At 36.1% G+C, this 17,439-nt stretch overlaps 1 protein-coding gene across 10 annotated transcripts in view; it reads left to right on the forward strand.

Moving 5' to 3' along the window:
• The window catches only part of NRF1 (nuclear respiratory factor 1), a 136,171-nt gene that overhangs the window by 49,990 nt on the left and 68,742 nt on the right, over positions 1 to 17,439 (forward strand). For all 10 annotated transcript variants that reach the window (XM_079932660.1, XM_079932659.1, XM_079932666.1 and 7 more), the window contains exons 3-4: positions 4,801 to 4,915; positions 7,833 to 7,959. In XM_079932660.1, the coding sequence (XP_079788786.1) occupies positions 4,801 to 4,915; positions 7,833 to 7,959 (242 nt within the window). The remainder of the gene's footprint in view (positions 1 to 4,800; positions 4,916 to 7,832; positions 7,960 to 17,439) is intronic.

Raw genomic sequence — 17,439 nt, forward strand, 5'->3', positions numbered from 1 at the left:
GCAGGCAGACTCTCAACCACTGCACCACCAGGGAAGCCCCTGTCATAGTTTTAAGATTAGCAAAGAACTTTAACCCTTTCATGTGGCAGATGTGGAAACTGAGGCCCAACTGGTAGAAATGATTTACCACTGAATCATTCAACAGTTATTGAGGAATTATCAATATTATATGCCTTATATTATTATATATAGTACTGTGAACAAAGACTGGCAAGAGCTTGCTCCTAAAGGAGCTTACAGACCAGTGGTGGAGAGAAGGGTACAAATAATAAAGTAAAATAATTTCATAAAGCACTGATGGCTCTGAAGAATATAATGAAGTGTAAGGTAAACGGAGCAGGAGGGGTAGCTGGTTACTGCTTTTTCTAATCCTATTTCCTTCTCTCTCTCTACTGAAGTAACCACTATTCTGAATTTGGTCTTTATCATTCTCTTACATGTCTTTCATATTTTTTTGTATGTGTTTTATCAGTAAACAATATTTAACATTGTTTTTGCATGTGTTAAATTCTATATAAATGGTATCACTCTGATATTTTTTGTCTAACAGTGTGTACTTCATTCAGTATTATTTTTCTGAGATTCATTTATGTTGATAATGTGGCTAGATGTTTTCATTTTGACTGTTATTTAGTATTCCATTCATTATCTAAGTATGTTGTATATTGGGAGAACACTTAGGTTGTTTATAATTTTTTGGTATTTACAATTGCTGCAAATGAAAATTATTTTATATGTTTTCTTGTACACATTGAGAGATCTCTTGGCTTTGGTTTTCAAAGTTCTTTTGACAGTGTCCCACAGTAATACATTGTGATCTAGAATAAACAGATGCACATATAACTAAAATAATAATTTCTCATGAAGCAATACTTAACTCCTCCTGCAAGTGACACACTCTCATGTGTTCTAATCTCTTTACTTTATTCCATTTTATTAAAAAAACAGAAACAAAAACTACTCATGAGCCACCAACAGGTGGAAATCCGCAGTTTGAAAAGCACTGCTTAAAAAAACAAAACAAAACAAAAACACTGCTTGAGGGTATAACCAGGAGGGGAATTGGAGGGCAAAGATAGGCACATTTTCAACTTTACTAGATATCTCAAGTGTCTTTCCAAATAGTTTAATTCATTTGCATTCCCACAAGCAGTGTACTAGAGTGCCTGTTGCTTCTCATCCTCACCACATTTGATATTGTCAATTGTTTTTCATTTTTGCCAGTCCGATGGGTATGAAACAGTGTCTCAGTGTTGGTTTAATTTGCTTGTCTGAGCAAGAGGTTCCAGCCAGTGAGGGAAGACAAGATAGAGCATCATGTCAGAACTTTATTGACTATTAACTTTTCTTATTTTGCATATTTCCTTTGTCCATTTTCCAAATGTATTGTCTTTTTTTTTTAAAGAGTTATTGATATTTTTTAATACTAGTGTTTTCTTGGTAATATGTATTGCAATTATCTCCTAGTTTGTTGCCCACTCCCTCCCCAATTTTTTGTTACTTCTTTTTGTCCATAAAGGTTTTGATTTTATATTATTGTGAAATTATTAGTGTTTTACCTTACAGTTTATGCTTTTGGAGTCTTGTTTAAGCAGTTCTTCTTAACCCTGAGTTTATAAATACTTTCCAGTAGTTTATTGTAGAAGTTATAAAGTTTATTTTTGTTGTTTTATTGATGTTTTTGTTTTACATTTAGCCCTTTAATCCACCTGGAATTTATTTTCATGTATAGTATGATGTATGAATCTACTTTCATTATTTTTCCATGCAGACAGTCAGTTACTCCGGCACCATACTTTTAATTATCCATCCTTTTCCCACCTCTGTCTTCTGACACAGAAGGGTGTTTGTGAACTCTCGAGTCAGTTGTGTTGGTTTATTTGTCTATCTTTCAGTCAGTTCCACTCTGTCTTAAAGACTGTAGCCTTATAGTAACTACTGATACTTGGTAGGATGAGTGCCTCTGCCTCCTTTTTAAAATCTTCAGAAATTGTTTTGGCTATTCTTAGGCCTTTGCACTTCCATTTAAAATTTAGAATAACTTTATCAAGTTCCACACAAAAAAATGAGGATTTTTATTTAAACTGCATTAATTAATTAATTTAGTTAAGCAGCTTTATTCATAATACCTAAAACTAGAAATAGCCAAAGTGACCATCAGTAGAATAATGGATAAACTGTGGTTTATTCATACTCTGGAGTATTAGTCAGCAATAAAAAGGAACAATCTACTGATACATATAACAACATGGACAAATCTTAAAAAAATTATTCTAATTGAAAGAAATCTTACACAAAAGGGTAGATACTGTATGATTCCATTAATTTGAAGCTCTAGAATAGGCAAAACTAACGTAGGGTGAAAAAACAGTAATTGTGTTCTTATGGTGGGAGGTACCGTGGGAACTGATTGGGAAGGGACATGAGAGAAATTTTGTAGTGATGATACTATTATATATCTTAGTAAGGGATTGGGTTTCATAGTTGTATGCATTTTTGAAAATTTATTGAATGATTTGTACATTTTGTAATATGTAAATTTTACCTCAAAAGAAAAAAATTGTGAATAAATATTAAACTCTAGCTAATGATATTCCTACTGAAGTATTTAGGGGGAATCATACTGCAGTTTACTTTGAAATGCATTAAAAAAAACCCAATATGGGTTGATGAACGTGTAGAAAGATGGATAGTTACATATACTAAAATGTTAATGGTAGAATCTAGGTGGTAGATATATGAATGTTCACTGTAAAGGTCTTTCAACTTTGCTATATATGTTAAAGTTTTTTTAATATATTTTAAAGTTTTAATAATAAAGTGTTGGGCTCCCACAACTCAATAGCATAACAAATAACCTGATTTTAAAATGGACAAAGGACTTGAATAGACATCTCCCTAAAGACATACAAATGGCCAAAAAGTAAGTATGTGAAAAGATGCTCAACATCACTAATCATCAGGGACATATAAATTAAAACCACAGTTGAGAGACCACCTCACCCCTGTTAGGATGGCTATTATCAGAAAACCAAAAAATAAGTATTGGCGAGGATGTGGAGAAATTGGAACCCTTGTATGCTGTTGGTGAGAATGTAAAATGGTTCAGCCCCTGTGGAAAACAGTATGAAAGTTCCTTAAAAAATTAAAAATAACAGCTACCATATGATGCAGCAATTCTACCTATGGATGTTTATTCAAAAGAATTGAAGTCAGGATCTCGTAGAGATATTTGCATTCCTGTATTCATTGCAGCATTATTCACAGTAGTCAAGATGTGGAAACAACCTAAATGTCCATTGACAGATGAATGGATAAAGGAAGTGTGGTATGTATATATGGAATATTATTCAGCCTTAAAGAAAGAGGAAATCCTACCGTATATGACAACATGGATGAACCTTGAGGGCATTATGCTAAGTAAGATACACCAGGTCAGAAGGACAGCTACTGCATGGTTCCACTTATATGAGGTATCATATTCAAACTCTTAGAAGCAGAGAGTAGAACGGTGGCTGCCAGGGGCTGGGGTGTGGAAATGGGGAGTTGCTGTTAACAGCATAAAGTTTCAGTGCTGCCAGATGAATACGTTTCTAGAGATCTACTGTACAACATTGTGCCTATAGTTAACAGTACTGTACTGTACACTTAAAATTTTGTTAAGGCAGTCGATCTCATGTTAAGTGTTATTACCTCAATTTTTAAAAAATTAAATGTTGGAAAAAATGCATCAATAAGATTTTTTTCCTCTTCCAGCTGTTTATGATGGAAAGGAAGGTAAAAGGCATTAATTTATTTTTTAATTACTTTGGGGCTCTTTAGAGGAGTTTATTTAAGTCAGACTGAGTATACTACTAAACAACATGTAGAGAGGCTCATCTAGATTAAAATAGGGAGGCCTATTTTAATTGAGCCACTTATAGAACGTATATGCTAGGATAACGTGAGCACTTAAACCTAATTTTCATTTAAGCCTTTTACAGGTTCACAAATAGGGATGAAGGTGGATTGTCGGGTTTTTTGTTTTGTTTAAAAAAAGGAATGCCCTTGATATGTTGAGATTGCATGAATCGGAGGCTGTAATAATTCCTTGAGGCCTACCCTTTCTTTCAGTTATTAGTTTCAGGGCAAACCAGACCAAATTTTATTAACATTTTTTCCTTAGAGTGGGACAGTTTTCATCTCTTTCCTGCCAGGATGCTTTCATCAACATGACCTTGTGGTCAACAGCTCCATTTAGGGCATAATTCTCAGATATAGAAAAAAAAAATTTCCGATTAAGATGGTATCCTTCTAGATATTTCTCTTATATGTGGTGTGGTGGTATTGGAGTTCCAGGTATGAGTGATTTTCTCTGACTTCCTTAACTTGGCAGTTTCTTGGAGTAATGGATAGAGGGACACGGGGATGGAAACGAAATTTGAAATCTGCGACTTTTTTGTTTTGGCAAACTGTTCCTCTCAATGCTGCAATTTCATCTAGCACCTTGGAGAATATTGCCTTAACAGTATGGGTATGCTGACAAAACAAAACAAAAAAACACATTATATAAAATTCAAGCTGGTGTGTGGCGGGGAAGTATAAGTCATTTACTTTTTAAAAAGATTTGTTGTAAGTTTTAATGGTAAACTAAAAAATGATCCATGTTGAACAGTGGTGAAGTATATTGATATCAGGAGTATCTATATTTATTGATAACATATGAGGAAATAAGTGCTACTTTTTTGTACCTCTAATTGTTTTCTGCCTTGTATAGCTAACAGGCTCTGCCTAATCTCAGCGCATCCCTTCTTATTTCAGGTCCTGTGGGAATGGCTGCTGCTGCTGCTGTGGCAACAGGAAAGAAACGGAAACGGCCTCATGTGTTTGAGTCTAATCCGTCTATCCGGAAGAGACAGCAAACACGTTTGCTTAGGTGAGGGCTTCCTTTCTCATATTGTTGCTGTTCCTCAAATACTTTATGGAGTGGATGACAGAGTTAGACTATACCTTATTAGGTTCATCAAGGGACATCAAGTTAAATTCTTTGATGACAGAATTAGACTTTAAAGTACTCTTGCAAGATAAATAAATGAAACTAGAAGTATGATTAACAGATGAGTAGTATCACATTAATTCATTCAGAGAAAACTTATATGCCTGCTATGTGCCAGGCATTGTTCTAGGCCTTGGGAATACAACAGTTAACAAAATAAATTCCCTTAACGAGCTTATATTCTAGTGGAGGGAAAAAGAAAATAAACAAGTATGTAATACGTCAGATGATGAAAGTGCTATGGGAAACAACAAAGCAGAGTAAGGAAAATAGAAAGGTTTAGGGGATTAGGGAGGATATAGTAGTTTCTCTTTTTCTATAGGAATGGTCTTCTTTCATAAGCCAGCCTTTGAACAGAGACCTGAAGTAAGTATAAGGGCAACCATGTTGATGTCTAGGGGAAGAACTTTTTGGGCAGAGGAAATAGTAAGAGCAAAGGTTCTGAAGTGGGAAGGAATGTGTTAGACATGTTTGAGGAACAACTAGGGAAAGAATGAGAGGAGGTGTGGTCAGAGTAGTAGTGGAGAGCCACACCATGGCATCTTCTGGTCCAATATAAGGGCTTTGCCTCTTACTCGGAGTGACATAGGAAGTCAATGAAGACTTTTGGTCAAAGCAATGATATGATCTGGCTTGTGTTTTAAAAGTATCACTCAGGCTACTGTGTTGAGAATAGTCTCTGGGGGTACAAGAATGGAAGCAGGGAGACCAATTAGGAGGTTATTGTAGTAATCCAGGCCAGAAATGACAGTGTCTTAAAACCAATGTGGCAGTAGCAAAGCCAGCAAGAGGTGGTCAGGTTCTGGATGTATTTCAAAAGTAACCCCAATATGATTCCTTGATGGATTGGATGTGCTGTGTGAGAGAAAAAAAGGAGTGAAGGGTGACCTCAGGGTTTCTGGTCTGATTCCTGGAAGGATTGAGATGACACTTACTGGAAGAGGATCAAGTATGAGAGTGAGGGTAGGGCAGAATCGGGAATTTGGTTTGGACACATTAAGTCTGTGATACCTCTTAACCATTAAGTGGAGATACAGAATAAGCAGTTGGGTATATGAGTCTATAATTCAAAGGAGAGACCTTAGCTGAAGATACAAGCACATTGGTAGTATTTGAAACTATGAGTCTGGAAGAGATCACCTAGGGAATGAGTGTGGACCGAAGCACTTTACCCTTAGGGGTTAGAGAAATGAGAGGAATTATCAAAGGAGTCTAAGAAACAACCAGTGAGTCAGGAGGAAAACCAAGAGAGTGGTATTCTGGAAACCAAGTGCAAAAAGTGTTTCAAGAAGGGGGGCATGTGATCAGCACTGTCAAATGCTGCTGACAGGTTGAGTAAGATGCAAATTGACCATTAGATTTAGCAACATGGAGGTCATGATTGAACTTGACAAGAGTGTTTTCAAAGGAGCAGTAAGGATGAAAGGACTGGAGTGTCTTCAAGACAGAATGGGAAGAGAGGAATTGGAGACAGTGAATATATTTTCGATCTTCATTCCTTCAAGGAATGCCACCAAATTTCTTGTTTGGTATGTGGTCCTTTGCTCGGTTTTATTTCTTCTGAAGAGTTTGTAGGTTGCAAAGAAAGATTATTACACAGATGTGGTGCATGGAGGACTTAATATTTTGACAGGTTGCATAACATGTATTCATATATGATAAGAAATTTAGTCTATAAAATGTTCCAGAAGTTTCTTCTTGTAGTGTTTTAAATACTATATCCAAATACTTAAGATGTTTACTGGAATGTTGAATTCAGAGTGCCAGTCCATGTAAATGATATGTGACAAAAGCTGGAAAATATAGTCTGTATTAAGAACATAAGTAAGAAACTGAAGGGAAAATCCAGAAAGTACTTAACAGTAGCTTTCAGCAAAGAAGTTATATACCACTAGATGGGCCAAAAAATTTCCTTTCCTTTAATGATAAATTCCATTTCCTTTAATGATAGTACAGGCAGGAGGAATTAGAATGTATTATTTATAGAAATATTTTTTCTATAATGGTCATAGACACAATAGTACATGCTTTTGGAGAAAGATGGAAAACTTTCTTGTGATATGTTGGCTTTGCTTCATTTGAATTGGCATGACTCACCAGTCCCTTGAAAGGGTAGACCAAGTTCCCAGAAGAATTATAGGATGTAGAACTTTAATCTCCCATGATTTCAGAGGGAAAGGACAGTGTTTCTCTTTCATCCAATGTTGATATATTTGAAAAAGCACTTTTACTCCATCCTCATTTGTAAAATACTTCGGGACTAAGAATTATTGTTTATATCACAATGAAAATCTGCAAATGGCAACATTTTTGAAGTAGTATTTTTGGATAAAATTATGTCAGTAAGACATAAACAATGATTATATCGGTCAAAGAAATTAGAAGCAGGTGATTTAAGGCCCCTTCATTAAACATGGAGTTGATATAATAAAGTCTATAAGAGGATATCTCAGCATTAATCTTTGCAGCAGGAAGAGAAAACCCCTTTGGTATTGATGAGATCAGGAAGTATGATACTCGCTGTGTTCAGCATTGTGTCATGGCTGTGTCCTGAGGTAAACCTGAGGTAGACCCTTATATCTATCAGTGAGCTAATCGTGGGTCTTCAGGACAAAGGTATGTACATATTTCTACTGAACAGGATATTAAACCTCACACGCTTCCTTTTCACAATTCAGGTAAAAGAAACATATCTAATCAGAATAAATTGTCCCAAGTCAAAGTAAATCTTGTGTCTGTATCGCTGTAATTTCTATCTCCTTTAACTGCTTTTGTTTCTTTTCATTCTCTGATTCAGGAAACTTCGAGCCACATTAGATGAATACACTACTCGAGTAGGACAGCAAGCTATTGTCCTTTGTATCTCACCCTCCAAACCCAACCCTGTCTTTAAAGTGTTCGGTGCAGCTCCTTTGGAGAATGTGGTAAGAAAACTTGAGTTGTGTTCTCAGATACCGTTTGTTTTCTATGGGTTGTTGTTCATATTTTTTTGATCCTTAGTCTAGCACAATAGTTATTCTATCTTCCCTTCATCCAGAGGTTGGAGTTGGGCCTGGTTTTCAAACTCCTTTATGCAGATCGAAATAAAAAGATCATTTCTGTTTCTACTTTCCATAACAAGGTATTTTACCTCATCAGATGCAATGGAAAAAATGACGTTGTGTTCTTTAAGAAACCAATGCAAGATTTTGTAAGAATATTACTGATTATGTCAGAAACAAATGGTGTTTACTCAAGATGTGAACTTCATGAGGCAAACCTGGGAGCATTTTATTGATCACTGATTTCTGATTTGCATATTTTATTTTATTTTTTTAACTTAAAAAATAATTAATTTTTTGGCTGCGTTGGGTCTTTGTTGCTGCACTCAAGCTTTCTCTAGTTGCAGCGGGCAGGAGCTACTCTTCGTTGTGGTGCGGTGGCTTCTCTTGTTGCGGAGCACGGGCTCTAGGTGCGTGGGCTTCAGGAGTTGTGGTACGCGGGCTCAGTAGTTGTGGCTTGCAGGCTCTAGAGCACAGGCTCAGTAGTTGTGGTGCACGGGCTTAGTTGCTCCACAGCATGTGGGATCTCCCCAGACCAGGGATTGAACCCATGTCCCCTGCATTGGCAGGCGGATTCTTTTTTTTTTTTTTTTTTTTTTTTGCGGTACGCGGGCCTCTCACTGTTGTGGCCTCTCCCGTTGAGGAGCACAGGCTCCGGATGCGCAGGCTCAGCGGCCATGGCTCACGGGTCCAGCTGCTCCGCGGCATGTGGGATCTTCCTGGGATCTTCCTGGACTGGGGCACGAACCCGTTTCCCCTGCATCCACAGGTGGACTCTCAACCACTGCGCCACCAGGGAAGCCCTGACAGGCGGATTCTTAACCACTGCAACACCAGGGAAGTCTGAGTTGCATATTTTAAATCTCTTGTATTTCTTCAAAGAATTGATTTAACACTGCTTCAATTTTGAAATATAGTTGAATATTTTGATTATATATTTATCCATAGCTAACTTTATAAAAATAGTATTTTACCCTTGCATACTTATACTATGTGAACTACTCATTGCTGGCTGAAATAACTTTGAATCATTTGTAGAATGATGATCTGTCTAGATTTAAATTGCATTTTATTTTTACTGGGATAAGATTTATTAGCTTACAATAACATTTATTAGATCTCCCACATTGAACAGACATTTCAAGAGTTCAGAATTAGTAATCAGTTGAGATTTTAGTGTATTTTTTTTCACACACACAGATGTTGTGGTTCTTTCTTAACATTTTTGAGTTTTGTTTTGAGTTTTCCTTTAAATTCCCGAGGCCCCAGAATAGGATGCATATTAGGACCTTTTCTTACAGGAATGTGGTAGATGGCTTCTAGTGCAAAATGGTACCTAACAGGCAGCCCTCATGTAGTTGACAAACATGAAATCTGGGCATGTCTTCTTCAGTATTAAAATTTTTAGATATTATTACTATTACTAATAATAATGTGATCTATGAAAAAGCCTCATCTGGAAGACTCAGAAAAATACCTCTGAAAATTACTCACTGAAAAATTCAAAAGAAAGTGTTAGAAAACTGTTGGAGTCCTCCATAGAATACAAAAAGTTACAGACTCTATGAAACGGGAAAAAAATGGTCATATGATAGCCTAAACTGAGAAAAAGCAGGAGATATTTTTCTGTTGACTGACACTTGATAAATATAGGCTAAAGAATAAATGCCAGTAGAATTAGAGACAAAATATGTCTTCCAGACCACTAAAGAGGAAAGAAAGTCTATACACAAAAGATAGAAAATAAGGGGAGGAATTAAAAAAAAAAACAAAACACAAAGTATAGAACAAAGGAATATAAGTGAGACCAATTAATTCTGTTATAAACCATAAATATAAATACTATATTTATATTGTTGTTAAAAATAAAGATTTGCTTTTAGATTGGAACAACAACAACCCAAATCAGAACCCAATTCTATTTAATTTATGTGACATACTTACAGTGACTCACAAATATTCAAAGTAGATGCAAACTATACCATCAAGAAAGTGAAAATACAATCCACAGAATGGGAGGAAATATTTGCAAATTATGTATCTGATACAGAATTTGTATCCAGAATATATAAAGAACTCTTATAACTCAGCAATGAAAAGACAATTAACCTGGAATTCCCTGGTGATTCAGTGGTTAGGACTCCGTGCTTCCACTGCAGGGCGCATGGGTTCGATTCCTGGTCATGGAACTAAGATCCCACAAGCCGCGCAGTGCGGCCAAAACAAAAACAAAAAACAATTAACCCAATTTAAAATGGCAAAGAATCTGAATAGATATTTCTCCAAAGAAAATATAGAAATGGCCAGGAAGCACATGAGCACTTTATAAATAATCATTAGGGAAATGAAAGTCAAAACTACGATGAAATACTTCACACCTACTAGGATGACTGTAATAAAAAAGATGGACAATAATAAGTGTTGGAAAAATTATGGACAATAATAAGTGTTGGGATGTCGAGAAATTGGAAGCCCCATACATTGCTGTTGGGAATGTAAAATGATGCAGCTGCTTTGGAAAACTTCAGCAATTTCTCAAAATGTTAAAAGCAAAGTTACATATGACCCAGCGATTCTACTCCTACGTTTACCCAAGAGAACTGAAAACAAAACTTATACACACAGTGTTCATTGCAGCAAAACTTACATACAGAAATATATAACAGTGTTCATAGCAGCATTATTCATAATAGCCACAAAGTGGAAATAACCCAAATGTCCATCAGCTGATGAATGGATTAAAAAAAGTTGTATTATCTATACAGTGTAATATTACTCAGCAATAAAAAGGAATGAAGTACTGATAAATATTACGGCATGGATGATCCTTGAAAACATTGTGCTAAGTGAAATAATCCATTCACAAAAGGCCACATGTTGTATGATTTCATTTATGTGCAGTGTCCAGAATAGTCAAAGCTATAGAGACAGAAAGTAGGTTAGTGGTTGCCAGGTTGGAGAAAGGGGATGAAGGAATGGAGAGTGACAGCTAGTAGGTATGGAGTTTATTTTAGGGGGAATAGATTATGATAATGCTTATTACATGACCCTACAGATATTTAAAAGAGTGAATTGTACACTTTAAACAGGTGAATTGTATGGTGTGTGTGGTAGGCTGATTAATGAACGGCCACCAAAGATATACAGATCCAAATCCCTGGAACCTTTGAGTGTTACTGTATGGCAAAAAGGACTTTGCAGGTGTGGTTAAGTTAAAGATTTTTGAGATGGGGACATTATCCTGGATTGTTCAGGTAGGCCCTAAATCTAATCAGAGTGTCTTTATATAAGAGGGAGACAAAGGGAGATTGATGTAGAAGTAGGAGATGTGTTGGCAGAAGCAAGAGGGTGGGTGCAGGGAAGGGGTCAAGAGTGAAGGAATATGTGCTAGACGGCAGCTAGGCAAGATGAGAAAATGGATTCTCCCCTAGAGCCTCCAGAACAACCAGCCCTGCCAACAGCTTGAGCCTGTGAAACTAAGAGAACGAATTTCTGTTGTTTTAAGCCACCAAGTTTGTGATACTTTGTGGCAACCATAGGAAACTAATATGTATGGTATATGAATTATATTTCAGTAAAGGTGTTAAAATTTTAAAAGCAAAATAACAGGCAAAGGTATGTCAGACAAATCCCTACAAAAATAAATCATGGATCACAGCATTAATATCAGACAAAGCCAGATTCTCAAGACAGATGAGTATTAACTGAGAACCATAGGTCTTCTAGTGTTGATAAGCAGTTTATGTCTCAAGTAACATTAAAGCAAAGAATGTAGATCAAAAAGTTAGAAATGGGAGAAAAAAATAAAAAGAAACTACAGTGGTAGTAGGAGGCTTTGCTATCTTTGTCAGATCAAGGAAGAAAAATATAACTAAGGACATAGAGATCTGAATATTAGAATTAATAAGGTTAATATAAAGGATAGATATATTAACATTGATATCTTACAAATATATTTTTAATATACCATATTTGAAAAATTACATGAATGGGTTATAAGAATTGACCATATGTTAGGCCCCAAAGAAAATCTTAATAAATTGTAAAATGCAGAAAATTACACAGGCCATGTTTTTGACCAAAGTATAGAAAATTTAGAACTTAATATAAAAAAGAGTGACAGGAATTTTCAGCCACATGGAAATTTGAAAAAACAACTTAATTTGCAGACTACTTAAAAACAATTTTTAAAAAACTTTAAAAATTATGATCTACACTGATGCTCAAAGGAATGTTTATTGCCTTGATTTTTTTTTTTTATACACAAGAAGGAAAAGAAACTACATCTAAAGCCAGAAGCTGGAAAGGGAACAAGAAAATAAGTCTAAGAAATAGAGTAAGTAAACATGAGGAAGAAATTAATGATTTTGTAAACAGAAGTAGAATTGTTACATTCAAGAAATGGTACTATGAAAAATCCAATGAAATAGAAAAACTTCTAGCATGCTAATTGAGAAAAAGGATGAAGAAAAATATACAGTCTTAGAAGTGAGATAAGAGTTATAATTGCAGATAAGAATAGATTGAACATTGTAAGGAAATGATATGCATTAATTTTGTTCTTTTAAATTAAAAATCCTAACTAAGTGGATAATTCAGTAAGAAAATAAAATAACGAAAATATATCTAAACCTCAGTAGGATAATAAACATGTACAAAACTAAAGTAATTAAACCATATCCTTCAAAGGGACACTACGCTTCTGATTATTTGGGGTGACTTCTGGTAAACCTTCAAAGTACAGAATATTCTTTAATCTTATATATATACCAGTACACAGTGTGGTATTAAAGAATCAGAGCTCATGTTTACCATAATCAATTATGCAGTGTATTCCACATAATCTCATATTAACAACAGTAAAAGAAATGATTTGGATTTTGTAATAATGTCTAACATTTATTGAATGCTGTGTTCTAGGTTATGTTATAAGCACTTTGCATGTATTATCTCATTAAACATTATTAAAATTTTGGTATTTGCATTTGTCCTCCTACCTGAAGCCATCATTAATATTCCTTCTTGCTCCTCTTTCTGGAGGCTGCTGGGAACTCTGGAAAATTAAAATTCAGTAGGGCCATTCATCTTTGGAATATGGATTTCAGATTCAAGATTGTCAGTTATTTTACAAATTTGTCAAAGGGGGATTGAAAACTTTACTGGGCCATTTTTTTTTTTTTAACTTTTGTCTATTTATTTATTTGGCTGCATTGTGTCTTCGTTGCTGTGCGCAGGCTTTCTCTAGTTGCGGTGAGCGGGGGCTACTCTTCGCTGTGGTGCGCAGGCTTCTCATTGCAGTGGCTCCTCTTGTTGCAGAGCACGGGCTCTAGGGTGTGCGGGCTTCAGTAGTTGTGGCATCCAGGCTTAGTTGCTCCGCGGCATGTGGGATCTTCCCGGACCAGGGATTGAACCTGTGTCCCCTGCATTGGCAGGCGGATTCTTAACCACTGTGCCACCCGGGAAGTCCCTACTGGGTCTTTTAATAGGTGGTGTTGAGGTTTCTCTTATATTTTCTAGGGTTTCATTTATTTCTCCATACTGTGTTCTACCCATATTACCTCCTTGCCCACAGTTGGGATGTATGGCAAGCCACTGTAAACAAAAACAAAAACAACAAACTGGAAAAAAAATTTTTCAAAATAACAACTACAATTTACTGAGTGTTTACAATGTGCCTGTTTCTGCTAAGCACATTATGATTTTTACTTAATCATTACAGCAACCCTATGATGTGTATATATATCTGTTATTATCTGTGCTTTACAGATGTAGAAATTGAAGGTTTAAGAGCTTAAGTATTTTGTCCAGGGTCACACAGTAAGGAGTGAACTAATGATTAACATTCTTAGTATAAAAAGAGCTCTCAAAAATCAATAAAAATAGGAACAGATTAATGAATAAAAAAGATCCAAAGATATGTTTGAATATGGGTCAGATATTAGAAGATGATATTAAGGAAGTACGTTATTTTTGCAGGTTGTGATAATTGTATTGTAGTTGTATATGAGAATGCCCTTATTTTTCCAAGATGCATGTTGAAATATTAAGAAGTATTGGGACTTCCCTGATGGTCCAGTGGTTAAAGAACTCCGAGCTCCCAATGCATGGGGCCCGGGGTTCAATCCCTGGTCAGGGAACTAGATCCCGCATGCCTCAACTAAGATCTGGCGCAAATACATAGATAGATAGATAGATAGATAGATAGATAGGTAGATAGATAGATAGATAGATAGATATGTTTTTAAAAAGTGTTGCAAAGTCTGTACTTTAAGTGGTTAGCCCAAAAAATGTGTGTGTGTATAGATGGCAGATAAAGTAATTATGCCAAAATGTACAACTATTGAATCTAAGTGGTGGATGTACAGACATTTATTTTACTGTTCTTTCCACCTTTCTGTATATTTAAATTTTTTCATTTAAAAATTATATTTTTTAAAATACCCAAAGACAAAAGAACATAAATAAAAGGAGAAACTACAAATGTTTAACAACCACAGAAATTTTCAAAGAAATGGGAATTAAAACAAAAAGTCATTTTACATGGCTCATGTTGGCAAACAGGAAAAAGATATATAACTTGCAGTGTTGGCATATCAGACAGGCAATGTAAATTGGTGTAATTTTCTGGAGGGCATTTTGGCAACTGGGATAAAAAGTGCCCCCAGTGTACACTTTTTAATCCAGCTTCCTTTTGAAATTTTCTCCTAAGAAAATAATTGATTAAATGAGCAAAGATACCAGTCACTGTACTATTTATAGTATTTTTTTAAAAATTGAGAATAACCTAAAAGTTCAAAGATAAGGGGTTGGTCAGATAAATCGATGGCTCATCCATAGATAGGACTGCTACACTCCATTAAGCATGATGACATAGATCTTTCTAATATTTTCAGATGCTGATGATGAATTATTAAGTGAAGAAAACAGGTTAATAGAACCATACAGAATTTGATCCTACTTTAAAAGTAAATCTGCATTTTCTACATGTTTATGAAATTGCTGAGTGCAGAGGATTGTTGTAACTAACATTTGTATAGTATAGCAGATTTATATTCTCAGTAGTCCTGACAGGAACCCTGAGATGTAGGTATTTATTTTGCGGATGAGAATACTAGCTCAGAGAGGTTAAGTGATTTGCCCAAGATTCCCCAATTTCTGAATAGTAGAGCCAGGGCCCAACATCTCCCATAGGTTTGTCTAGGATATTGAATATAGAGTTTCAAATTTAATCTCATTTTCTTAGTCTTTCCCCCACTCCTCTAAAGGGGGACAAATATACCTTCCAGTTCTTCCCAGTTCTGTGAAAGGTCAGTATGGTTGCTATAAGCAAGCCACCCACTATAGCTACTGCTAGCTTCTTTCTGGGGAGGGAAAGAGGCAGTATAACGGTCATTATTCTGGTGCCACTGAACAGCAAAGGTCGCTTTCCCTTTCGCTTCTCCTGGTCAGACCTGCAGAACCAAGAGAAGAGGCCAGAGAACCTTGGGGGTGAGTAAGTGATGAGGTGAAAGAGAGTAGGAAGTAAGAGAGAGAAACTTCATCTATATGTGCATATGTTTGTATGTAGTTTTTAAGGGAGAAAGTCATTTCCATGTATATTGAAGATGCAAATAACACAAAACAGACATTATCAAAAATACTTTCAAATGATTGACTAAAAGAGAATAGGAAAGAGAAAAATCTCCTCCTGGATATTTTAATAGCGTCTCAAGTTCAGCAAAACTAAAGTCTTCTCCTCCCCAACCAAAGAAATTAATGTCTGTTTCCAATATCTGTCCTCCTCATCCAGTTACTCAAGGCAGAAACCTAGAGCCATTTTGGCACCTCCCTCTCCTCTTCTCCACCCCACACCCCATCTATTACTTTGTTCTCCATTCATTTCCTAAATATCTCTGAAATTGGCCCACTTTCTCTGTTTCCATTGCCACGACCCTAGCTACCAATCTTGGTGTCCATCCAGTTCCCTTTTCGGTGACAGGAGCCCTCTGCTTGACTCCCACCTGTCTCTAGCCTCATCTTGCCCCATTCCCCAGCTTCTCTCTCTACTCCAACCACAGTCTTTGTTCACTCCCTTGCTTCATCCCTCCACAAAGCTGTTGTGTATGCTCTTCCCTCTGATTTGCCCTCTCTTACCTCCTTCTTCACCTTATTAAACTTTGACTCATATTTAAGAACTCATCTCAGTTGACACTTCCTCTGTGAAGTCTTTCTGACCTCCCTGTGCAGATTAAAGCCCCTTGTTCTATCCAAGACTCTCACAGCGCCTCTGAGCACTTATTATAGATGCTTTATTATTTACCGATTTGTGTGATTATTTGATTAATGTCTGTCCCCAGCTAGATTGTGAGCTCTTAAGGTGGCAGGGACTGGATCTACGTTATTCTCCATTGTGCTCCCAGTGCAAGTACTGTGCCTGCCATGAACAGTTGCTCAATGGTATTTGTTGAATGAATGAAGCATCCTAAATGTTTGGCAGCACTCAGAAATTCAGAATGCAGATTTGGTTTCTAAATTCTGATCCTGCATTGGATCAAAATTGAGATCTTGAGAAGTAAAGATCTATTAAGTTAGATTGTGTCATCTTTTATAGTACTTGTCCCAGTTTGTAATTACACATTTATTTTTGTGATTATTTTTGTGTTTGTCTTCTCCACTAGATTGGAATATATACAACAGTGGGGCACTGTGACTGATAACTTTGCTTACCATTTTGTCCCCAGCCCTTTCCTTAGCACAGTGCCTAGCATACAAATGAATAATAAATATTTTTGGGATGGAGAAGCTACTGGTTCAGAGATTACATATGCCATGTCTATATATGTAACATGGGGGTAGTGAAATAACTTAAAATTAGGCAAACTCTCAGGGGCCTCTGACTATGATGGAGAATGAGAGTTCCTTAACCTAGAAACTTAAGATTTCTCTAAGCTGCTTGGGATCTACTACCTTCAGATCTAATGTCCTCTGCAGTTTAAAACTTTTGTCTTTTTAAGCCTCTGCTCTTTAAAACAAAGCAAGTTAAAAGACCTCCAGAATAATTCCATTGAACGTATTGGTCTTTTTGAGTATCATTCTTAGTGAATGAAGGTGTGGCTCCCAAAGTAACACACAGAGTTATCAACATTTAGACAGGCTAGTTCAGTCCTGCCCATGGGTTGATGTTAACTAGAATGGGCATATGTAGCTAAAAACTTCCCTTTTGTGAAAACTCTGTTTAGGCTTTGATTTCTTGAGTGGTTTCCCACATTGATTTTTCCTATATGTGGCTCAGTGTCCTCATGTGTGAAATAAGGATAATACCAACTTCACTGGGGAGCAGTAGAAATTAATTAAAGTTTATTATCATTCCCCTATATGTAATGT

The sequence above is a fragment of the Stenella coeruleoalba genome, assembly GCF_951394435.1.
Source record: "Stenella coeruleoalba genome assembly, chromosome: 9".
Lineage (NCBI taxonomy): Eukaryota > Metazoa > Chordata > Mammalia > Artiodactyla > Delphinidae > Stenella > Stenella coeruleoalba.